General features: G+C 35.2%; 1 protein-coding gene across 4 annotated transcripts in view; it reads left to right on the top strand.

The window, feature by feature from the left end:
* Window positions 1–25970, top strand: part of ASCC3 (activating signal cointegrator 1 complex subunit 3) — a 413165-nt gene that overhangs the window by 306976 nt on the left and 80219 nt on the right. For all 4 annotated transcript variants that reach the window (XM_049897967.1, XM_049897961.1, XM_049897954.1 and 1 more), the window contains 3 exons: window positions 3472–3597; window positions 16830–16941; window positions 17137–17271. In XM_049897967.1, the coding sequence (XP_049753924.1) occupies window positions 3472–3597; window positions 16830–16941; window positions 17137–17271 (373 nt within the window). The remainder of the gene's footprint in view (window positions 1–3471; window positions 3598–16829; window positions 16942–17136; window positions 17272–25970) is intronic.

Genomic DNA, 25970 nt, shown 5'->3' with positions numbered 1-25970 from the left:
TCTACCTTTCATTGTATTCTTTTTTGTGCATGTTATCTCCTTTACTAAAATCTGTGTCGAGAACAAAACATGTTTCTGACTTATACTGTAAATATTTATTGGGTGTTTTATTGTAAGTGCTAATGTTCATTTTTTTTTTTCATTTGGAAAATATAAAAACATTAAATATTGTGGGACACAGCTAACGTTGTGCTAAGAGAAAATTTATGATTATAAGTGTATATATTAGAAAAGAAGAAAAGCTGAAAAGTCAATGATTTAAATAACCATCTCAAGAATTTGTAAAGAGAGTAGCAAGTTGAACTCAAAGAAAAGAAGATAAGAAAGATAAGGCAAGAATTAAGGAATTGAAAACAAACACACATTAGAAAAAAATGCACAAAGCCAAAAGTTGGCTTTTTGAAAAGGTGAATAAAATTGATAAACCTTTAAGATTAATCAAGAAAAAAAAGAGAAAGAGAACAAAATAACAATATCAGCAATGAAATGATCCCACAGACATTAAAAAGATATGAGCAACTTTAAGCAAATAATTTTTAAAATTTATATCAAGTGGTAATATTCCTCAAAATAGAAACAGAGTTTACATAAGCTGACATAAAAAGAAAATATGGATAGTCCCTTGTCTATCAAAACAATTGAATCTGAAATTCAGAATCTTTCAACAAAGAAATATCCTGACCCAGATGCTTCACCAGCGAAACCTTGCTAACATTTAAGGAAGAAATAACATCCGTCTTGAATGAACACTTTTAATAGGAGAAGACACAGGAATGTTTCCCAACTGGTTTTATACAGTCAGGATAAACTTGGTATCAAAACCTAATAAGAAATTTACGAGTAAGTAACAAGCCATTGTCACTCATGAACGTAAATGCAGAAATCCTAAATAAAACATTGGTAAATAAAATCCAGGAATGTATAAAAAGAATAATATATTACAACCAAGTGATTTATTCCATAAATGCAAAGATGATTTATTAAAAAAAGCGTAATTCATCACATTAACTGAAAAAAATGAGAAAATCTTACCGTATCATAGATGTAGAAAAAAGCATTTGATAAAATTTTCTATCCATAATAAAAACTCATAGAAATCCATAGAAAGGAATGTCCTTAATCTGATAAAGAATATCTACAAAAATTCTATTGCAGATATCATAGTTAATGGTGAAATATTGAAAGCTTTCTCTCTGATATAAGTGATAAGGGAGGGATGTTGCTCTCACCATTTCTAGTAAGCAAGAGGCCTAAGGAAGGCATTAGTGACTAGAGTCAAGGATAGTGACTAGAAAAGCATAAGAAGAGGGCTTCTGGGGTACTGGTAATTCTTTATATCTTGTTCTTGGTAGTGTTTACACAGGTGTGTTGACATTATGAAAATGTATTGAGTTGTACACTATAATTTATATAATTTTTCTATCCTTCAGTAAAAACTTAAGTAAAATTTTTTGAACATTGAGTAAAATTAATGTTACCCCTAGATATAAGTATTATTAGTATTTTATTTACTACATAGTATTCCATAGTTTATATATTCGTTTCTCTATTAATGTACATTGAGAGTTTCCAGTTTCTCCTGTCATGTATAATGTTTCAGTGAAGTATTTTGCTTGCCTGTCCTCAAATGTGAATGTTTATCTAGCAGCTGGTAGTTAGAAAGTAAAATTGCTGGGTCATACTAATTGTTCGAGTAGATATTGTGAAATTGCCCTCCAAATTGACTACCTACCAATTTATACTCTGCCATAGCAACTTGTTTTTTTAATTCAGCTTATTTCCATTTTCTCATGTCCTTGAAACATCTTTTGTAAAAGTTATTTTTAATAGCTGCATGTTATTCCAAATACTGTATTTTATTTAGTATTTTCTTGTTTGACATTTCTTCCCTTTTTTGCATTTTACGTAAGAAACTAAAAGAAATGTTTTGTTGTACTTCCCTTTCAACACATCTGGTCATCTTTGTATACTCCACAGAACCAGTACAACTTGTCTTATATGTACTAAAAAAAAAACTCATAGCAACGCTGTAGAACAGAGTAGAACTGCCACATAGGATTTCCAAGGAGCGGCTGGTGGATTCGATCGGCTGACCTGTTGGTTAGCAGCCTGAACTCCTAAGAATTATGGCAAGCTATGTTTTTTTTTATGGCTGCTAACCAAAAAAAAGTCAGTGATTCAAATCCACCAGCTGCTCCTTGGAAACCCTATGGGGCAGTTCTTCTGTTCTGTAGGGTTGCTATGAACCGGAATCAACTCAGCTGCAATGGTTTTATCTGTACTGAAAAAAAAAAAAAAAAAACCTGTTGCCTTCCAGTCTGTTTCGACTCACAGCAACCCTATAGGACAAAGTGTAACTGCCCCATAGAATTTCAAAGAAATGACTGGTGGATTTGAACTGCCAACCTTTTGGTTAGCAGCCAAGCTCTTAACCACTGCCCATTTACTAGGCACGTGATATTCACTGAGTGAATGAAGAGAATGTCAACTCATGGTGACCCCATGTGTTACAGAATAGAACTGCTCCATAGGATTTCCTTGGCTATAATCTTTATGGAAGCAGTATACCAGGCCTTTTTCTGAGGAGCCTCTGGGTGGATTTGAACCACCAACGTTTAGGTTAACAGCCAGTTGCAAACTACTTGTGCCACCCAGGCTCCTTTTATACTTATTCCAATACCTCATAAATATGCTCTTCCGTACTCCCCAGGATATCTCTTCTATGGCCTGATCTTACCCTACTCCTCTTGGCTCTCAGCCTCTCATACTGAAAGCATGTGTTTCTTTTTCATATATCAATTCATTTCCCAAAATGATTGACGGCAATAAGATACCACCTATTGAGTACCTAAGGAGCCCTAGTGGTGCACTGGTTAAGTGCTCATCTGCTAACAAAAACACTGGTGTTCTAACCCACCCACTGGGCTCCACAAAGGATAAGACCTGGCAATCTACTCTCGTAAATATTACAGCCTAGAAAACCCAATAGGGCAGTTCTGCTCTGACACTTGGAGTCACTATGAGTTGAAATTGACTTGATGGCACCTAACAACAACACTGAGTACCTACCATATGACAAGTACTAGTGGCTGCTTTCAACAAATGATTATTAATATTAACTTATTCTGAAAAAATAATTAATTTAATTTATAGTATTTTTGTTAAATTTTTCTGACTAAGTCCACTTTTTATTCATGCTCTAACAAAAACTATAAGTTTTTAAAGATTGTAAGAACATAAATATATATGTACTGGTTAAGAAAATAGTTTCTTTAGTTCATGATACTAAATGATTTGTAGTATCGTGGTGAAAGAATATTGAAACAAAATTCCCACTAAAATAATTTAGGAGGAATATACACACTTGGTTTACATCTTAGAACATAAAATCTGGGTTTGGGCTAAGTGATAAATTTAAGTGTATTTCATTTAATGTTCATGTATGTTTCCCATATCTTATTCACCATATAGCTTATTAGAAGTGCTCTCTGACCATTTAAATGCAGAGATTGCTGGTGGCACAATAACATCTAAGCAGGATGCAATGGATTATATCACCTGGACTTACTTTTTCCGTCGTCTTATCATGAACCCCAGGTAAGTGGAGGGCTTCTTTGAAGCGCAGCTATTTACCCTTGTCTTTTTTTTTGCACTGAATAAAGATACGTTTCAAAGTAATAAATTCTAAATTCACGTACATACAAAAAAGTTAGAATTTTGGATGTTTTAGGTATATAAATTTGCCCAGAAAGTCGGATGATGTCTTCAATATGATCACAATATATTATGATCTATTAGAAGACAAACACTTTTGTGTGTTTATTACTTAAAACCCCGCCACCTTCAAGTCAATTCCAACTCATAGTGACCCTGTAGGACAGAGTAGAACTGCCCCATAGAGTTTCCAAGGAGCACCTGGTGGATTCGAACTGCCGTCGTTTTGGTTAGCAGCCATAGCTCTTAACCACTATGCTACCAGGATTCACTTAGCTTATTTTAACTATTTTAGGATATCTTCAAGGAGCTTGCTCTGCTGTTGGGTCTCGAGACAAAACATCTGAAGTGTTAAGAAATATGCTAATCTGTGTGGTAGTGATTGACTGGAGTGCAGTAGGAATTCAGAGGAGTGAGGTTTGTGAAGTTGTAGTGGGAAGAGTTTGTGAGGCTTTATAAAGGTTAATAAGAACACTGCAAGCGGAAATAACATTGGTGAGTGGTGGAGTGTCTTTCGTTTCAGGCTGGATAGTTTAGATCTTCAGTCAGCACCTACTGTTATTCAGGTGTTACGCTACGCAGGGGCATAAAGATGAGTACATCAATCCCTGTCTTCAAAGTCTTCAAGGGCTGATCTTTTAAAAGTATGGAAGAGAGATATACAAATCATTACAATGTAAATCATAAGGGCTGTAATAGAACTGCATAGAAGTCTATGAGAGTGAAGGCTGCACAGAAGAGGTAATACTTGAATCAGATCTTGAATAAGGAACAGGAGTAGAAAAGGTAGAAGGCATTTCAAACAGAAAAATATTATATGTGCAAAGACCTTCAGGACTGGAAAGAGTCATAAGTGTTTGGAGAATGCCAAGAAGTTTGACATAGTGAAATCTTAATGAGTAAGAGGACAAGAAGATTGGAACCTGAAAGTAGGCCAAATGCCAGAGTGAAGGGCCTGCATGCTTTGCTAAGGACTGTGTATCCAATCCTGCTGACTGTGATGAGCCACTGGAGACTCTTAAACACAAATCGACATCACCAAATTAGGTTTTGTTTAGTTTAAATACTTATTGTAGTATGGTAAGGAATGAGTTGATATGGGGAAATATTTACAGCAGGAAGAACAGTTAGGAAGCTGTTTAATAATAGGGGAAGGTGCAGAGGGAATGAAATGAGGAGCCAAATTTGAGGGACATTCTTGATATAAATAGAAGGAAATATTCAACCATTATAAGGTCTTAGAGGGATCATGATGAAAATGTTATCACTACTAAATCTTACCTGTTGGTACCTTAAAGACCTTGTTTTCACATCCTTGATTTTTACTTATACAGATGGGAGTTTGAGAATATGGTGATGTTTTGCTCAGAATTATTTGATTGTTAAGGGTCTTTAAATTAGGGACAAATATTCTTGCACGATGTGGCCGCGTTATCAATGAGATAGCCACTCAGCACCGCACATTTGCACAGTTTGGAGGATTAGGATCATGAAATCTTCTACTGGGAGAGACTTTACATGAACTCTAATCCAACCTTATTGTTTGATATTGAAGAAATGTAGAGGGTAGGAAACCTAAAGTGACTAGTTTGTGATAAAGCCAGGAATTAAAAACCTAAGTCTTCTGACTAATAATTCAGAACCCCCACCCCCCTTTTTTTTTTCTTTCTCTTTAGCTTGGCATATAACTGTATATTACTACAGATATGTTCCTTATTTTTATATCTTAAGGATAGAGGCCATTCATGTGGTGGAAAGAGCTTTGAGCTTGGAATCAGAACACTGATTTCCTTGTCTCAGCACTACTCTTACTGTTTAACCTTGAGTCATTTCACCTCTCTGAGCTTCACTTTCTTCATCTGGAAAGTGAGTAGTAGCCTACCTCCCTCACAGGGTCGTGTTAAGAATCAAACAAAGAAGTTAAAGTCTTTCTAAAATTGTATTAACTATGAAGAACATGGTAAACGCCAGTTAGTGAGCTGTTAACTCTGTATCCCCTTCCAGTTACTTTACGAGTATATACCATCTTAAAAAGTCTACTTTAGAGATAAAGAACCTTCATTTCAGTCAGTTTATCTGTTTGGTACACAAAGGAACAATTACCTAAGGCAAGTTGAGTGTTTTGGCAAATTATAGTGCCTTACCGAATCTGCAGAAACCCTGGTGGTATAGTGGTTAAGTGCTATGGCTGCTAACCAAAAGGCCGGCGGTTCGAATCCAGCAGGTGCTCCTTGGAAACTGTATGGGGCAGTTCTACCCTGTCCTATAGGGTTGCTATGAGTCAGAATCAACTCATCGGCAATGGGTTTTGTTTTTTTTTTTTTGGTACTGAATCTGCAAGTATACTGTATTTTGTGTGTGCTTCCTTTTTTTAATTGTTTTTATTTTTAAACTTTGCATTTTGAAATAGTTTGAGGCTTACCAAAAACAGTGCAAAGAATACCTGAATAAGGGCACATGATGTATAAAATTATAAGTGATAACAAAATTAATGGCAGGGGAGACATTTTAGGTATACAGTTTTGCATGTTAATTGAAGTTAAGTTGGTATCAATTTAGACCAGGTTATAATACAATTTTTTTATTGTAAGTATAAGATGTTAAATGTAGTCATTGTGGCAATCATAAAGAAAATATGCTAAAAAAAATACCCACAAAAGGAAAAGAGAAGGGAATCAAAATTGTCCACTACAAAAAAAACAAATCACAAAAGTTGGCAGTATTAAGAGAAATGAAAGACAAAGAAGGTATAAGGTACACAGAAACCAACAAAATAGCAGAAGTAAAAAAACCCAGTGCCGTCGAGTCGATTCCGACTCATAGCGACCCTATAGGACAGAGTAGAACTGCCCCATGGAGTTTCCAAGGAGTGCGAAGTAAATCCATCCTTATTGGTAATTACTGTGGATGTAAATGGACTAAATGTTCCAATCAAAAAAACAGAAAGTGGCAGAATGGATTAAAAAAAAACAAGATCCAACTATATGCTGTCTACAAGAGACGCATCTTAGACCCAAGGACACAAATATGTTGAAAGTGGAAGGATGAAAAAAATTCCATGTAAATAGTAACCAAAGGAGAGTTGGGGTAGCAATTTTAATAAGATATAAGAAATAAGGTAGACTTAAATCAAAATCTATTATAAGATACAAAGGTGGACATTACATAAGATAGAAGGGTCAATTCATTGAGAATATATAACAATTATAAATATATATCCACCTAACATCAGAGCCCTAAAATATATAAAACACAGAATTTAATGGAAAAATAGATAGTGCAGCAATAATAGTTGGAGACTTCTTAGGCTGGGTTCTCTAGAAAGCAAAACTGGTAAAGCATATAAATATATAGAGAGAGATATCAAGGGAACAGCTCACGCGATTGTAGAGGTTGGAACGTCCCAAGGCCTTGGATCAGGATAGAAGCCTTTCTCAATTCATGGAGCCACGTAAGCTGGTGAACCCAAGATGAGCAGGTCAGAGAGCAGGGCTTCCACTCACAGGCTGTGAAGGTTGAGGAACCCCCAAGGTTGTCAGGCAAGACCACAAGGTTTCTCTTGATTCACGTAGCTGCAGGGCCTAGCGAACCCAAGGGAGCTCTTACTTGCAAGCTGGGAAGATCAATGAATCCCAAGATGGACAGATAAGAGCCAGAGGTCAGACAAGGGACCGCTGCTGGATTCAAAACAACCCAACAACCTTGGCAAGGTGAGCAGGAAGGAAGTAGGCAGCAGAAGGCGGAGAGATGAAGGCTGAGGGAGCAGTGAGCTACCACAGGCCCCACCCCCACTGGTACCACTCACCAGATTCCATTATGGGGGTGACCACATATCAGATTTCAACAGAGAAGTGATCACAACATTATACAACTACCAATACACTGAGAATCATGGCCCAGCCAAGTTGCCACACAATCTTAACTGTCACAGACACTTTGATACGCCACTTTCAATAATGGACAGAACATCTAGAAAGATCAGTAAAAGAGGACCTGAATGACACTTATAAACCAACTAGACCTAATTGATACATATAGAACATTCCACCCAACAACGACGCAATATACATCCTTCCACAGCACAATGTATGTTCTTCTCCAGTGCACATGGATCATTCTCAAGGAGAGACCATATGTTAGGTCACATTGCAAGGCTCAATAAATAAAACATATTTTCTAACCACATGGAGTGAAATAAGAAATTTACTAACAAAGGGAAAACTGGAAAATACACAAATGTATAGAAATTAAACACCACACTAGAAACCACTGGGTAGAGGAAGAAATAAAGGGAGAAATCAGAAAATATTTAGAGTTGAATGAAAATGAAAGCACAACATACCAAAACTTATGGAGTATAGTGAAGGCATTGCTCACAGAGAAATTTGTAACAGTAAATGCCTACATTTAAAAAAAAAGAATAAAAATCTAAAATCAGTAATCTAACTCTACAACTTGAGGAACTGAAGAAAAAGGAGCAAAACAATCCCAAAGCTACCAGAAGGAAGGAAATAACAAAGATCAAAGCAAAGATAAATAAAATAGAAAAACAGTAGAGAGAATCAATGAAACCAGAAGTTGGTTTTTTGAAAGGATCAAAAAAATTGACAAAGCTCTAGCTAGATTGACAAAGAAAAAAAAAAGAGAGAAGATGTAAGTATCTAAAAAATGAAATAAAAGTGTAGACATTACAACCAACCCTCAGAAATGAAAAGGATATAAGAGAATCTTTGAATAATTGTACGCCAGCAAATAAGACAACCCAGATGAAATGGACAAATTCCTAGAAACGTGTAAACTTCCTGCAATGACTCAAGAAGAAGTAGATCTTAACAAACCATAACAAGTGAAGAGGTTGAATCAGTAATTAAAAACTTCCCAAAAACAAAAGGTGCTGGACCAGATGATTTCATTGAGGATTTCTACTAAACATTTATAAAAGTGACTCCAATCCTTCCGAAACTCTTCCAGAAAATAGGAGGGAACACTTACTCGTTCTGTGAGACTAGGATGACTTTAATACCGAAGTCAAAGACACCACAAGAGAAGACAACTGCAGACCAATATCCCATATGAATATATAGATGCAGAAATCCTCAACAAAATACTAGCCAACCAAATCAAAAAGCATATTAAAAGGATTATATACCATGATCAAGTGGGATTTATCCTCAGCCTTTGTTTGTCTGTCATAACCTTGACTCTTGTGAAAAGTACTGACCAGTTATTTTGTAGAATGTCTTTCAATTTGGTTTTGTCTGAAGTTTCATCATTGCTAAATTTGTGTTATGCATTTTTGGCAAGAATACTGCAGAAGTGATGTTTTGTCCTTCTCGGTACATAATATTTAAAAATCTTTTCTAGAGATCCTTTATATTTCTCAACTGTGTGAAAGACCCCAAAAGTACATTACTCCAATCTGATCTCTCTACCAAATTATAGTCTTATTTCTCCACCAGACTTCTGAATGTTGCCTCATGTATTTCTCACCATAATTTCAAACTCAGCATGTCTAGAACTGAATTAATCATATAACTATCAAAATCTTCCTCTAATCTATCTTCCTTACTTTTGTTAATGATATTACTCTGCATCTGTTTACCTTGACTTCAAACCTCAAATTTGCTTTTTAATATTTCTTCTCCTTTGCATCCATAGTTCTTCAGTTGCTTAACCTACTTGTGTTCTATCCCCAATCTAGCCTGGTTTGCAAGCTGACAGGCAATATTGATCAGAAATTAAATGTATTGTATTGGAGGTGGGAACTAGATAAGGCTTAGAGACAAGACGATAAGTAGGAAACTATCCAGTGTTTACGTTGTTCAGCCCTGAGAGTGAGATGAGCCAAGAGTACAGTTGGAGACCCCATTCAGAGTAGAACCGCACTAAGAGAAACTGGAGTAGGTATCACTGCCTGTTGCTCCAATTACAAACTGCTTTGTGTGTTAGTAATATTACGGTGTGAAAATTCTCATGTGATTGTAATAAACGATTAGGGACAGAACAAGAAGCTTGGAATGCTTAGCAGGGTGGACAAAGGGTGAAATTCTGAGGGGATGTACTTGGGTTATAAATTAAATTATACTGAGCCTGTGAGCCAGGGGACTTCTTGAGTACTGACAGCTTAGGGCCTGTCCTCCTCACAAGGCTATGTTGTTGTGTGCCACTGAGTCAATTCCAACTTAGAGCAACCCTAAGAAAAAATGAAACTGCCCCATAGGGTTTCTTAGGCTATAATCTTTATGGGAGCACATCTCCAGGTCTTTTCCTGGTCAGTACAATATACTAGTATTCCTTAGTTCCCATTGCCTCTGTTACTTTGATGGTTACCTTTCCCTCAGAGGAAATTCTGGGAGTCAGAAGAGCTCATTGTCTTGGTGCAGTGATTCTGATGAATTGGCTTAGGACATACAGTAGTTGTAGCTGCTGCTTTTCCTGCCCCCTTGCTTCCCCAGAGGAGAATTGGGTTCCTCACTACCAGAGGGGCTAGGGTAGATTAAAGGAGACATCAACCCACACTACTGCTAGGTAAGAGATTCCTCTCACTTTCTTGCTTTTGATATCACTGTTTTCCTGCCTGCAATACCCTTATATCCAGCCAAATTCTAGCAGCCTTAAACATCCAGTCACGTATTGATTAATGCAGCTTCAATTGATTTTCAGGAGCTGGTAGATTATCCACTCTCAACCATACATACTGAGTGACCTTTAGTAGCTACCTATACATATTTCAAGACATCTGACTAGGTTAAGACTTGAGACCATCATGATTCTGAAGTAGGAGCCTGTGCCCAAGCCCCTGCCATGTAAGTTAGCCAGTCCAGAATAGATATGGTAATAAAGATTAAAAAGAGCATGCTGTGATTTGTAACTGTATTAGGTTCTATTGGAAGGTAGTAGAAACCTAAGTAATGATTTCCTGTCTCAAGAATCATGTAGTCTCCTAAAAGAATAAGGTATAAGCATTTAAAATTTAAATTTATTTTTTTAATTCAGTAAACATTTACTGAGCACCTAACTATATGCCAGGTACAGAATAAGGCATTTTGAACTAAATTAGTAAACAGACAAAAATCACTGCTCTTGTGGAGCTTACATTCTTGCAGCACAGCCAGTAGATTTAGAAGTATGTTACAAGGTGGTAAGTGCTTTGGAAAAAAGTAGAACACGGTAAGGAAGAGTGGGAGAACCAGGGAGTAGGGCAGGGAGATTACAGTATTAAGTAGGGAGGCAGGATGGGCTTCATTAAAGTGCTAACATTTGAGCAAAGACTTGAAAGAGGTGAGAAGGTTAAGCACATGAATATCTGGGTGAAGAGCGTTTCAGGCTGAGGGAAGGGGAGAGGTTCTAAGGCAGGCATGTCTGGTGTATTTATGGAACAACGAGAATGTGCAGCTGGAGTGAAATAAATGAGGGGGAGAGTAGCAAGAGCAGCAGTTAAGGAAGTTGGGCACAGGTGGTAGTACAGGTCATGTGGGGCATTATAAACCCTGGTAAGGACTTTGACTTTCATTCTGGGTGAAATGGAAGACATCATGGGGTTTTGAGGAGAAGAGTGACATAATCTCCTCATGTCATCAGTCAGTTCAACTATAGTAACAAATGTTATAAATGAAAGACAAATTCTCAGATTGAGGTTTTTTTTTTTTTTTTCCTTAATCTAGCTAAGCAAGCAACATCTTAAATCAAAGTGACGTAGGAAGGTTGAAAATTAAGGATTGAGAAAGATGTTAAGAAAAATAATAAAATGAAAGCAATAGTTGTAGAATTAAAATGAGATTCTAGACAAAAAAGGATTAAATGGGACAAAAGAATGATTCGTATTGGTAACAGTCACAATCGCTAAGAAGTTATAGAGGTTATAGATTTTTAAATAACTTGAAATAACATCAAAATATATAAAGCAAAAAATGAAAGAGATCCAAGAAATGAACTAAGTTGCAGTTGTGTTGGGAGACTTTAACACATCTCTCAAAAAAAAAAAAAAAAAAAAGGTATGTCAAGGAGATAAAAAGGTACTTCATAAAATAGGGAATTTGAATAACAGTATTCTTGAATGTGGTTATATATAGATAAAAATATGACCAAATTCCCCAACCTCCTTCATTTAATCATAGTACTGTAAAGTACCGCCCACCACTTCCTCCCCAAAACGTATATTGATGAAGATGTCAGCCCACTATTCCTGGAAAATGCTCTATTATATACATTTATATTCTTGCATGTTTTTTTTATTTGCATAAAATGATGTGTATTTATTAAATATATATTGATGTGTGTATATAGAGACACATACGTACATTAGCTTGGCCAAATGTATATAAGCACATGTACCGGTGCTTTCATAAAACACATTCCAAATTGAATTCTGGATTCAATTTGTATGTTCAATTTTACTGTTTTTCCCTGAGAAAGCTTTTAAATATTTCTAGAACAAAAAGGTTGTGGTTGTTTCAGCTGTCCCTGAAACCACTTTCATTATTTGTGTCATTATTACTGCTGCATAATCTGAACATAAAAAAACATGGTGCTGTAATAAACAACTTCCCAGTACTGACAGCTATAGCAGCAGCAGTTCAAGACTGATGAAAAATTTCCCAGCGAGATCTCTGGCCAGGTTTACGTAAAGCAAACAGGAAATGACTGCTTCTGTTCACATTAAATCCAAACTGTTCGGTGTAACTTTATCTGTGTTTTACATTACTGTAAAATCTATTTTGTCCTCAACTGGTGAAATTTCATCCTTATTAAGATTTGAAAAAGATAACTTGAGGTTTCGTGTGTGGTGTTCTTGCTCATCCTTTGATAAGATCTTGTAAAGATAATTTCTTAAAAGTGGCTTCAGTTTTTGACTGTTTAAATTTTATGAACTTTGTAAATTTTTATGATAGGGAGAGATTTGTTATGACTTTTTCCCAATGGACTGCTAATAGAAGTTAGCTTGTCTAGCCCAGGTGCTGAATGCTGTCAGTATCAAACTGCCTTTGACTTTCACACCTCTCAGGGGACTAGTAATTGTTGTGTTCAAACAGCCTGTAATTGTGATCCCGCTGGCTTTCTCAGTATGCTTGTGGCTATTAGAATCATTAAACAACTCAGCACCTGTTAACAGCATTGTAAATATTCAACCCTGCTTGTGTGCAGGTTGAGTCCAATATAGAGAAATCTTACAGAGCTCAGCCTCATAAATTAGAGCTTCTGACAAGTCAATTATTGTAAAACTGGGTTTTGCTGTGAAATAAATGAAATAGCATGCTGACAAAAAGATAGGCTATGTGTTTATGGCAAAAAGAAGATAATGACTTGATGATTCAATGCAGTGAACATGAAACTACATTGTATCCATTATCTGTAATTAAACAGTTGTGTAATATGTCTGTTTAAAATAAGCAGTAAATTATAAATTTTGTACCGTGGAGAGTACAACATGAAAACAGACCTTTATCCTTAGCTCTTGCATGCTTTTTAAATTGCTAAAGTAATTATTGAATTTAATGATATGTAATCTTTTAAACTAAATGCTTATATTTGTTTAGGCTCGAACTTGCACTGTGACAGAAGTTCACTTGATAGAAGCACAAATCATATTATGCTAATGATAAATATATGAATCTAAATTCTATCCTTTATTCATCAAAGTGTCAGAATACATATCTCTCAAAACTTTATATGACCTAAAAGATAGTTCCAAAGAAATGCGGTAATTTTTAGCAAGTTAGATTACTTGTCATAGTCAGATAATTTGTTTTAGCCTCAGAAATAAGATTTTAGTTGATTTTTTTTTCTTTTCAACAACTTGTTTTAAATGTTTAAGAAATGTCTACCCTGACTGTACTTTATCTGGATGAAAGTCACATATTAGTTCAAAAAATTTACCAATAGACTTAAATAAAGAAACTTTGGAAGGAATATTAGCTCATCAAAATGTATCTTCTAAATACATAAAACAATGAATAAAATAAATATAAAAAAGAAACTATAATTTTTGAAGGAAAGTTGTTGTCACTTATGGTTTTAAGTATTATTTGTGTATTAATTCACTAAAGCATAAAATTGTGATGTTTGCATTCCAGTTATATTTATAGGATAATGGCTTGTGATCAGTAGCAGCATCAGTGGAATTTTTCTTTCAAATGATCTAATAAATTCATAGATTAAAAATGAAATTTTAACTTTGTATTTCACAATAACATTATTTTCCAAATGTCTTCCTTCTGTAATGTTAATTGCATAGAGAATAGCTTGATTCTTGTCCTACAAATGATACTACTTATGTAGTGTCCTAAGGAGCCCTGGCACACAGTGGTTAAGCACTCGGCTGCTAGCTGTCAGGTTGGCAGTTCGAATTCACCAGCATCTCCAAAGGAGAATGATGTGGCAGTCTTTTTCAACAGGAGAAAGATTTACAGCCTTGGAAAACCTACGGGGAAGCTTTACTCTGTAATCAACTAATGGCAATGGGCTCAGTTTTACTGTGTCCTAGGCACATTTTCACTAGTGTTTTCAATTTAGAAATAACTTTATCAATCATATATTAATAAAGTTATTTCTTTGAATAACTGAAATAGCTGAAAATAGTGTTGGAAAATTTATAGGTTTAGCAAGCCAAAGAATGTGAAATAAAAAGTAAGCACTTATGCTGCAAAAAGTTTAGCTGATGAATTTTATTTCATAGAAAAAAAATGAAAGAGAAAGTATATTTTTAGTAATTTAGAATGGCTTGGGGAATCTGTCTCCTATGGGGCTTTGGATGTCCAGAATTTTTATTATCACTTCTAAAGCAGAAGTTATTCTAATTGAATATTCTTTTTTAGTCATTTTCCAGAATAAAGGGAATATTTTCTAATGCATTGTAATGCTGGTTTTTCATTTCCTTATATGCCTGATTACTTGTAAATTTGTATCCATTACCCATTGCCGTCAAGTCGATTCAGGCTCATAGCAACCCCACAGGACAGAGTACAAGTGCCCCATAGGGTTTCCAAGGCTGTAATATTTACAGAATCAGACTACCACATCTTTCTCCCGCGTAGCAGCTGGTAAATGCAAACTGCTGACCTTTCAGTTAGCAGCCGAGCTGCTGTGACTACTGCATCACTGATACATTTGGTATAAGTTAACTCCAGCTCTAGGTTTAATACTTATTTACCTGCTCCTTGATAAATATTGCTTTATTTTGGTTCATGACAAGAACTTTTCCAGGAAAGAATAATTTCTCTATGGACTAAAAGGTAACTACCGTATCTTACACAAATAATGTGTGCCTTCTGCATTCGTTTGCTGGCTACCCGGCCAGGTATTTTCATAAGCACACCATGCTATGCATGACGGCACTTGTGAGAGTGCCTTGGGCGGAGTGGGGGGCGGGGAGTGGCCAGCAAACAGACACAGAAAGTGTATGCTATTTGTATAAAATGCAGTATTACTTTTCTTTGAAAATGCAAATCCTTAGCATATAATTATGATTTATATTTCCTAAATTATTCCAGTGGTTTCTTATTAATCATTACTTAGTGGAGAGTCTCATATTTGGGTATAGGTAGCCATTTGTGCTAACTTCTCTTTCTAATGAAGATATATCCTGCCGTGATTGAAGTCCTCCTTTGCATATTTAAAAAAAAAAATTATAGTTTACTGGCCCCAAGTCTTTCCTTTTGAAGAAAGAAAAAAAAAAATCATAAAAATCTCCATATTGGACAATGTTTCCCCATCCTTCTCAGTTTGTGGTATCCTTTAGGCCTGACTGTCCCATTTTAGATTGTAAACACTCTTTTCCTAGGCTGTGAAGGTCCTTTTCCTATTTCTGTACACATGCAGGGTTTTCATTGATGAGAGCCTGTTATCTGAGGTCACTTTCCACTCTTTTTTCTTGATTTGAGTAGGGGGAGGAAAGGTAGGCCATATAAATTCTCCATGCTGACACGGGTAGAGGTTTCACCTAACAGGAATATAGAGAACTGCCGTGACTATAAATGCAGTCCCTTGCCCTTTGATCTGTTCCCAGGCACAGAGTCCTAGTAATCATAGAGATTTTCCAAGAACGTTCCAGAGTTGCAGGGAGGAGCATTCAACTGAATTGCATGTCCTTAGTGTTTTTTCTTGGAAAACATACAGAGCTAGACCCATGTGTTTTCTGTATATCGAAGCTTAGTTGGAATGTTTGTTTTTCAGCCTGATGACGTTCCTTGCAGTCATTATTGTTATTGTTAGGTGCCACTGAGTTGGTTCCAACTCACAGCAACCCTATGTACAACAGAACAAAACACTGCCCAGCCTTGTGCCATCCTCACAATCGTTGCTATGCTTGAGCCCTTCATTGCGGCCACAGTGTCAGTCCATCTTGTTGAGGGTCTTCCTGTCTTTTGCTGACCCTCTACTTTGCCAAGCAAGACGTCCTTCTCATTAGGATGACATTTATTCCTTTGGCACTAAGGGAGCAAAAATTGACTAAATTTCCTAAAAGAACTCATCTACCTTGCAAATCAGTGCTTCTTTGAGCATTTCGAAGTTACTGGGGATGGGTTTTAAGGAGCCCTGGTGGTACAGTGGTTAAGCACTTGGCTGCTAACCAAAAGGTCAGTGGTTCAAACCTACCATCCACTCCACAGGAGAAAGATGTGGCGATCTGCTTCGGTAAAGACTTATAGCCTTTAAAACCGTATGGGACAGTCTGCCTTGTCTTATAGGGTCACTATGAGTCAGAATCAACTCAACATCAGTGGGTTTGATATTTTGATTTGTGGATGGGTTTTATACATAAAAGGAAAATTCTGTATATCAAAGAATTTCTAAATTCAGTGTGTAATTTTAGTGTAGATGTGTAAATTTAAGTAATGCCAGTTTTAACACTGGAGTTAGTATTTTTTTGAGGTGATGCAGAATTTTATCTGCTTATCTTACATATTTTTAATAAATTATCATTGTCCATCAGTGTGAACTTACCTTCATATGGGGCTTTTGATATGTAAAATAGAAATGGTAATTGCAGTTGCTTCATTTCTTTGATTTGCTGTAAATGTAATGTTTTTGAAATTCTGAAAAGGACAATATGAAACTGAGGTGATAGTTTTAAGAGAAAATGTCTTAAAACAAATAATAACCTTGCTTTTTTTTAGCTACTACAGTTTGGGTGATGTGAGCCATGATTCTGTGAACAAATTTCTATCTAATCTGGTTGAAAAGTCCCTGGTTGAGTTGGAACATTCCTACTGTATTAAAATTGGAGAGGTAAGATTCAGCATATATATTCCAGTTGTAAAGATTGCCTAGCTTTTTAACAGTAAGGTTTTTGCTTCTAATGATAACTAAAATCATTATCAAAGTTGTTGCAATAATAATCTGCAGTATGGATTATTCATTTTATTAATTTACATACTTCTGTTGTATTTTTATTTATGTCATTTTATCTTTCTTTTGAAATAGGATAATCGGAGCATTGAAACTCGGACATATGGCCGAATTGCCTCCTATTACTATTTGAAGCACCAAACAGTTAAAATGTTCAAGGAGCATTTGAAACCAGAATGCAGTGTTGAAGAATTGCTTTCCATCCTGAGTGTGAGTTCTGGGATGTTACTGGGTTGCAATTATAATGTAATCGCTAGACATTGTTTTTCTTAACTGAGAAGTGTTTTTGAATATTTTTTGTGACCACGCCACAGACTCCTAAATGACCCACAGAGCCTTGGTTTCTTCCCTTCTCTCACTTCCAGAAACACATATTAAGCTTCTCGTGATTTTGAGATGAGGAGAAAAAAGCAGTCATATTGGGGCTACAGGGTGCAGGATGAGCTATAGGGAGCAGTGCAGAGCAAAGAAAAGCATTGGGGATAGCATTTGTGTTTCAGAGACCTATTTCTATTATCATTATTTTTTGCTACTATAATACCTAATAAAATTCATTATGTTTTTTAGCAATTTAGTATAGTATCAAAACTTTATCCACTATCAGCATCTTCTTTTACTAAGATGTCTCATTGATGTTTCTGAAGTCATTTTAAACTTTTTTTTTTTAAATTTCCGGAAATGTTTAGTATTCTGAGAAGATCACGACTGAAAAGCTTCTCTTCTCTTGAGTATTGATTTGAACTCACTATAATATTTTCATAAATTTAATTTTGGCAGCACATGAAATTTTTTTTCATAATTTCTTATTTCATTATTTTAGTATTCTACATATTTGTCTTTAGTTTTTGTTTTCTTGGGTATTAATGTTAGTGTAGAAATTGTGTTCATAGTTTTCTTTTAGACTCTCAGAATATATTGCAAGGTGATTATTGTTGGCACAGAGAAAATAAACTAGTAGGCAACCAGAGAGTAAGAAAATATTAAAACATTGATTAACTTTCACCAAACATTTAAAAATATATAAACTTATTATTTCTCTCCAATTAACATCAAAACATGTTATCAAGTGATTATCTCTTGATCATATATATTCATAACTGATGATTGTTACCTTCTTTTAGACCTGCCTTCTTTGAGAGAAAGTGTGTATCTGGAATTTCAATCTTAGCTGTAGGGTTTTGTTTTTGTTTTCCTTTTATTTAAGTGAACTGGAATTCTTACCCTTTATCTAAGCATTTTCCATATTACTGTCAACTTTTCTGAAGTTAGAATGAGAGATTCTTTTTAAACAGGGATATACAATTTTATTTCCTTTGTGATATTTACAAGAAAAGACCTTTTCTTTAGCATGTAAAAGAGAAAATATTTAATCAGGCCACCTCTTCATATGCTTTCTTTGATAGTGTTTTTTGCCACTATAAGCTGCTGCTTCCCTCAGTATTTCCTAGCAGAAGGTTGTCAGGTCTGGTAAAAATTCCATATGTTAGGCCCATTTATGCCCAATTTTCTAAATTCTAGCCTTTTTCTTCTTCTGTCTGTAGGATGGCTAGGGTCAGCCTGGTAGTTTGCAGAATAGTATTATATTGACAGTGTCACCCTTTTGACTGGAGGTTGGAGACAACAGGAAATTTCTGGTGTACAGATGAAACTAAACTCTTCCAAATAGTAAGGAGCTAAGCTAAATTAAATTGTCTAAAGAAATATCTTAAGGGTATACTGAAGTGTGTATAACTTAGAGCTTTTATCTTTAATGTTTTACCCTACATTTGTCCATTTTAAGTTCCATCTGTCACCTTTCTACTCACAGTCGTATATTGATTCACCCAAAAATATTTATTGTGTGCCTACAATATATAAGTCATTTTCTAGGTACAGGAGGTAGAACAGTGAACAAAAATGAGAAACTTCTTATATATGTATACATATACTATATGTGTATATATTTGTGTATGTGCATTGATAGTATATATAAACTATGCTCATGGTAATAAACCATGGAAAAGACTTGGATGTTTCCACTGTTGGAGGACATCAGCTCAGCATACTCCACGAATGGCAGCAGAATGTTGCCCATCATCAAAAAAGTGTATCTAAAAACAAAACAGGAAATAATATTTTGTCCTTCATGTTAATCTTCCTCATGGGGGAGATTTGCAATATACATTTCTGGTGGCCCTGTATCAAAAGGACGTCATGGAGAAAGTCTAAATAGGCCCAAAGTAAGCTACTCAGACGATAGAAGACTTACAATTAGGGCATTTCAGAAAGGCAAAGGCTTTGACCGGTGAGCTGAAATTAAAATCAAGGAGTATGAATGGAAGCATTCTTTGGATCTTGAACACAGTACGTTTTCAGTTAGTAGGAAGTTCCATCTGGTCCTGCAAGCAATAAACTCAGAGGATTTATTACTTCAGGTGATAGAATATAGGCCAAAAAAATATGTAAATTCAAAAAGGACTGGAGTGGATTTGTTAGTGATGAAACTACTACATAATTAAAGGAGAAGGTGGACATGTTCTCATATTTGGTGTGATGATCATTGAGTTAGGCACCAAGGAACAGGGATTAGGACTGGACCCGTGTGGCATTTGCACTAGTTGTTCTGTTGGCTGTCTAAAATATTTAGGAACATTTTTTATCATTCAGAATATTGGGGGTTTTTATTGTTTTTAATTTGGCAAACTGTTGTACTTTCAGGTACAAATTTCTGTTGATATTATTCCATAATATAAGAACCTTTATTCCAATCAACTCTGAAAAAATAAAACACACTTCAATTAACGTTTGTTTGTTTTTTCTCTCATGGTACCTCTTTTGAGAAGTCTGTATGTACTTACTCTTTATTGTTAAAAAGTTAAACTGTGCCTGACTTACATTTTTAGATTTCATTGTCTTTAAATGACAGTGAAATAGACCAAAGATTATTGAAACTCTCCATTAATTTTATTCTGAAATAGTAATCCCGTTATATAAACCTTGTCTTTCCAATACATCAACTTTTTATTACATTAAAAAATAGTACTAACAGCCTTTTATTGAGCACTGACTACATCCCAGGCATTTTATATGCATTATTTATAATCCTCTAACATGTTTCATGGTAAATGTTAATACCGAAAAAACAAAACCAAACCCAGTGCCGTCAAGTCGATTCCTACCCATAGCGACCCTACAGGACAGAGTAGAACTACCCCGTAGAGTTTCCAAGGACCGCCTGGCGGATTCGACCTGCCGACCCTTTGTTTGGCAGCCGTAGCACTTTAACCACTATGCCACCAGGGTTTCCACACAGATAACAAAATTGAAGTTTAAGGAGGTTAAATTGTACCAGGTCCAACAGAAAATAAGTGTTCAGATCTCTTTGCCCTATACCTTACTTCCTCTCCTAGACATATTCTATCTGTAACCTGAGGTTTAATTCCAGATATAAAAAATTTTAAAGCACTGATATGTACAGCTATATCCATATAAAAATCAAATTAAAAAACTTTTAAAATTCTATGTGACCTTGAAACCTAGAATTATAGGTACTTAAATGCAGATGTTAATTACTAACAAATAATTATTTCAGGATTCCTCGTTGAAGACATATATTTTAAGTTTTAAACACACTGATGCTATTTTGAAAAAGTTAGGTATTTTATAAGAACTTTTGCCAAGTTTTTTTTTTAACACCATGAATTAATAAGCTTCATAATTAAGGCAGCTGCTTCACACCTCTATTATTAACCAGTGACATTACATCTGTCTTGCTCTATTGATGCCCTCCTCCTATTGAAGCATTTAGCAGTTTTGGCAACAGGGATTACATGGCATGGAGTAAGTAGTCTAATTAGATATAAGTGAAAATCCTGAGGGAAAATGACATTTGAAACATAATTTGAAGAATCCCTTAATGATGTTGGCACTGAAAGCTCAAGTCTAGAGTAGAAAATGCCTGTCGTCATGCAAACCAGAATCATGCTTTGATATGTTCAGTGGGCTTGTAGAAGTTAGCCTATTTTAAAACAGTAATAGAAATGAAAAGCTTTTGTAGTTAGGGCAAATTTATTTCCTTAAAAAGATCTTTGAAATATGCTTTCTGGAATATTAATAGCTTTGAAAGAAAGCAAAATATGCCCCAAATGTGTTCTGTCTCTAGCACTTTCAGTAAATTTTTTAATATACTGAGTTGTTATGGTTCTTGTGACTACACAGAAATGTATTTATATATCAAATATCCAATTTGAAGAGTTGTGAGATTCTTATTTTTCTACAAAACTGTAGATATTGACTATAAGTATGGGTTTCACATGTCAATGTAAAATAGAACTGTTCCAAATTTAGAAAAGTACTAGAGCAGTAATATTTTTATATATTAGTAAGTTTCCAGGTTTGGCAGATCTCTGTACTGCTTTCTTTAAAAGCACGCTTATTCTTTGCCCATATACAGAAATTTGCAGTACTACGGTATTTTTAATGCATTAATTTTGTTCAGTTTGGGGCACAACTACAAATCTTTTGGTAGAAAATTACAAAAGTACCTTTCTCAAACATATGAGGTTGGAAAAATAAGCAAAGACTTTAAAAGAGAGAGAGAAAAATTGAAAACTGAATAAATAAAAAAGACAAGCCAGATATGAATAGTATTGGTAGAGAACTCAGCATGTAAAATTAGAGAGTTCGTTAAAAGAAAAATGAAGGGAAGGAAAGGTTAACTGAGTTAACAGTGAACACCACCAACCTCATGGCCTTCCATTTCCAAATAACCTCCTGCCAGTCACAGGATCCCATCTGCTACTCTTTATTATCTTCCTAGTGGGGAAACCTAATGGGATATCTTCCAGGGTTTGTGAGAAGAGCTTCCCCAACCCATAGGCTGGGGAGCTGCCTGGCATCTTTTTGAGAGGCACAGATGGCAAATGTCTTAAAAAAAAATCTTTCTATTTCTCTTAGTCTCTTTCCCTTGAGACTTTCCCTGTTCTCCGTAATTTCTTAGCCTCTCCTAACTTTCTATACTTATAAGCTTTCCTCAGTATAGGGAAAAATGAAATATTTTCCTGGTATAGGGCCTCAATCTCAAATATGCCTGTTGTCATTTAGTAGATCACCCTAAAGGTTTTTAACCTGATTGTGTTCCCATGAGGATAAAATGTATTTGCAATATTGCCTGGAACTTGTCCCTTTTAAATTTTCTTTTTTTATAATTACCTTTAGTTCCCTAAACTGTCTCATAAAATAAGTACTATCAATTCTAAAGGTTGGTAATTCTAAAAGTTGGTAATTAAATTGGGTTCTTAATTAAGAAATGAGTTTAGATACCAAAGTATGAATAGACAATATTTTTTCCATTACCACCTACTTTAATTTTCTCGTTAAAAATTTTTTTTCTTAAAACTAGCTTTTCTCAGGAGAACACAATTAGTGTGGAAATATAAAGCTGAGGTCCCACCAGGAAAGAGGCAGAATTGGAATTAGATCTTTCGTGTCCCAGTGGCCTTTTAAATGTCCTTTCCCTCTTCCCTTTGCTAATTCCTATTTTTCTTTTTCTCTTTTTGCATCTTATTTTGCCTTTTTATTTAAATTTACAAACCAAGGTACATAAAAGGATGCACGTTTAACCTTCCTGGCCTAAGCGATCTGTAAAAAAATACTTTGGCTTGTCAACATTTATTAAGGCTTGCTGAATGTTATGTGGTAATACACAGTGCACTTGGGAGAATACCAAAGAAGTGTAAGACAGAACCGTATTTTTTTAAAGAGATTTGTACTAGAGCTGAAAGAGCCTAATGGAAACAAAGGACGAAGCTGGTGCTGAATATACCTGTCTCTATCTGCTGTTGCTGTTTAGAATAGCTTTACCTACGTATGGGAGGAAACCTTGGTGGCGTAGTTGTTAAAAGCTACAACTGCTAACCAAAAGTTTGGCAGTTCAAATCCACTAGGCATTCCCTGGAAACCCTATGGGGCAGTTCTATTCTGTCCTTTAGGGTCACTATGAGTTGGAACCAACTTGACAGCAATGGGTTTGATTTGGTTTTTTGGTATGTATGGGAGGTGTTTATTCCTTATAGCATTCAAGGCAAAAGACTTGCTGACATCATCCTCCCCAAAAGTCAGAGTTACCAGCCTGGTCCATGGGCAGAATTAGATCACCAAGCTCCTGGGGGTTGAAATAGAAGTATTTGTAAAGGGAGATTCCATTTAATTTTTTTTTTTTTTGGCAGATATAATCTTCGTATAAATTAAGTCATATTTCTAAAACTCCAGGGTCGTTTGCTTTCTGGGAATCCTATCATGAATCATATGGGAAAGTAAAGCATTATTCATTTTTGAAAATATTTTATCATTAGTAGCAACTCTCTAACGTAATGATGCCGTAACTGTTTAGAATTGTCAATACACATACAATTATGTTGGGAAAAACAATAATGATTTTGTAATGAAAATAATATTTAAAATTATTACCTTGCTAGAAAGAAAATTTCTTCCCTGAATTCTAACCATTTTGTTGCTCTGCTTTGAATAAATAGAACATTGTTTAGATTTTAAAAAGAAATGGAAATTTTAATATTGGGCAAAACATTTTTAAATATAATTTTAATATACTAGAAATTGATTGCTGCTTAAAATGTTTCTGGTTTTATCCCAATAGTTAAGTACTCTAAAATTATTGTTAAGTTTTCATTGATCCAACAGGTGCATCAATTCAGAAATCAATTTTAGCTCCTTCCTCCATTAATAATTGTAAGCAGAACTGTTTCAAAGGGTTCATGGTTCCTGCCGTAAAAATGTTCCCAATACAGATAATGCCAAAACAATGTTTATACTAAAAAACACACCAACCTGCCTTTTATCCTCACAAAACAGAGAAGATAAGAGAATGTAATCATTTCCAATATTTGAGGCCAGCCGAATGTTCTTCAGTATCATTTTTGTGTAGCAGAGCAAAAGAAAAACTTAACAGCCTAGCATCCTCCCTAACCTCTACTTGAATAAGCAGAGTTCTACAATATTACATTAGTTTAAAACATGGAATTTTAAAAGGAAAGAACAATCAAAGAAATGCCCTTTAGTGCTGAGAGACAAACAGCCTTTTATGTTCACTAACATGCCAGGCCTTTTCTTTATTTAACAACATAGAGAAATACTGTGTACTAAGAAAAGAAAAGAAAAGAAAAAACTGTCCACAGTTTTGGATAAATTTTTCTAAAGTTAAAAGCAAGTCATTATGTTTAGCCATCCCTTTGGTTTACTGAATCTCATTTTGTTACCTTTATAAGCTTTTTTTTTTTTTTTTAATGAAAACAGTACAATGACCTTCCCTTAATTTGTTATTATGGGATATGTTTCTTTATACTTCATTAAATAATTGCTCTCTCATCTCATTAGTTGTTATCAGATGACCAGTCATCCCCATACCTTAGCCATTATGTAGTCCATATACAGATTTAGATCCAGATCCTTCTCTCATAAGTCAATTTCTCATCATTTAATTTGTCTAATTACTTATTTTTATAGTCTTTCTATTTTAAAGACAAGAGCCTGTATTCTAGGTGCAAAATAATTCCAGAACTATGACTTTTGTGATAGCACCACCAAGTGTGCATAGCCTCACATTTCATTAGCTTTTCATTTGAGCTATATTACATTATAAAGAGTTTCTTTCTTTGAGTGACGACTAGCTTTAACCAGTTCTCATATTCCATAGGATTACAAAGGACCAAGCCATCTGAAGTGAAGGAAATTTTGCATATTGAGCATATCTATAAATTCAGTGAAATCAGTTCACTCAGGATATAATAATTGTTTTTCTGCTCATGTAGATTTAGTGGTTATGAGCTCTAGAATCAAAATGTAGAGGTTCAAATCCCAACTCTGCCACTTTCTAACTATGTGACCTTGGACAAGTTACTTAACCTCTGAGCCTCGGTTTCCTCATGTATTTAATTGAGGTAATAATAATAACAATTACCTCATAGGATTGTTAGGAAGATCAAATTAGTTCATACAGGTAAAGAACTTAGAACAGTCCTGTGTTCATGATAAATCCTCAGTAAATACTAGCAATTATTATATTTAATAATATTTATTGGGCACATGCCATGTTTCAGGCTTGGAAGATACAGCAGTGAACTAAGCTGAGGAAGTCCAGCACTTATGAACCTTGTATTCTCATAATTTACTCACAGTTGGTATGTTTAAGCCCATTGTTGCAGCTATAGGCTCTAACATACCAACAACTGTGAAGATGGTATAGAACCAGGCAGTGTTTCATTCTGCTGTACATGAGGTGGCTGTGTCAGAACCGATTCAACAGCAACTAACAACAGCAACAAATAAATGACAGATAAATGCAATGTATAATCCCAGAATGGATCCCAGACAAGAAAAAAATATATATAAAATACGTTATTTTTTTTTTTTTTTTTTAACATTATTGGAACAATTGAAAAAATATGTGAGTATTGACCAGAGATGTGAAGATTGAGCTCTGGGAGCTCTAGCATGTAGAGGCTGGAGAGAGGAGGAGGAGGGCCAGCAAAGGAAACCAAAAGTGAGACTCAGCAAGCTAGAAAGAACACCAGCAGAGTGCATTGCCCCAGAAGTCAACAGGAGGAAAATATCTCAAGGAAGGGATGGTGATCAACTAAGTTAAAGGCTGATAAAATATGGAGTTAGGTGAAAGCTGAGATTAATGTTTCTACTTTATGAGATGGAGATCCTTGGTATCTTTAATGAGTAATTTCAGTAGGAATGGTAGAGACAAAAGTGAACTCGAGAGAAAGAATTTTGAGGAAATGGCAACAGCAAATTCAGCTAATTCTTGTATGGAGCTCAGAGAGGTGATATGAGGTCAGAGTTTGTTTTCTTTTTTAAGATGTTACAGCATATTTGTATGCTAATTAAAATGATCCTATAAAGAAGGA

Source organism: Elephas maximus, chromosome 1, assembly GCF_024166365.1.
Source record: "Elephas maximus indicus isolate mEleMax1 chromosome 1, mEleMax1 primary haplotype, whole genome shotgun sequence".
Classification (NCBI taxonomy): Eukaryota; Metazoa; Chordata; class Mammalia; order Proboscidea; family Elephantidae; genus Elephas; species Elephas maximus.
The sequence above is the reverse complement of the archived record's forward strand: the minus strand, read 5'-3'. Positions and strand labels throughout refer to the sequence as shown.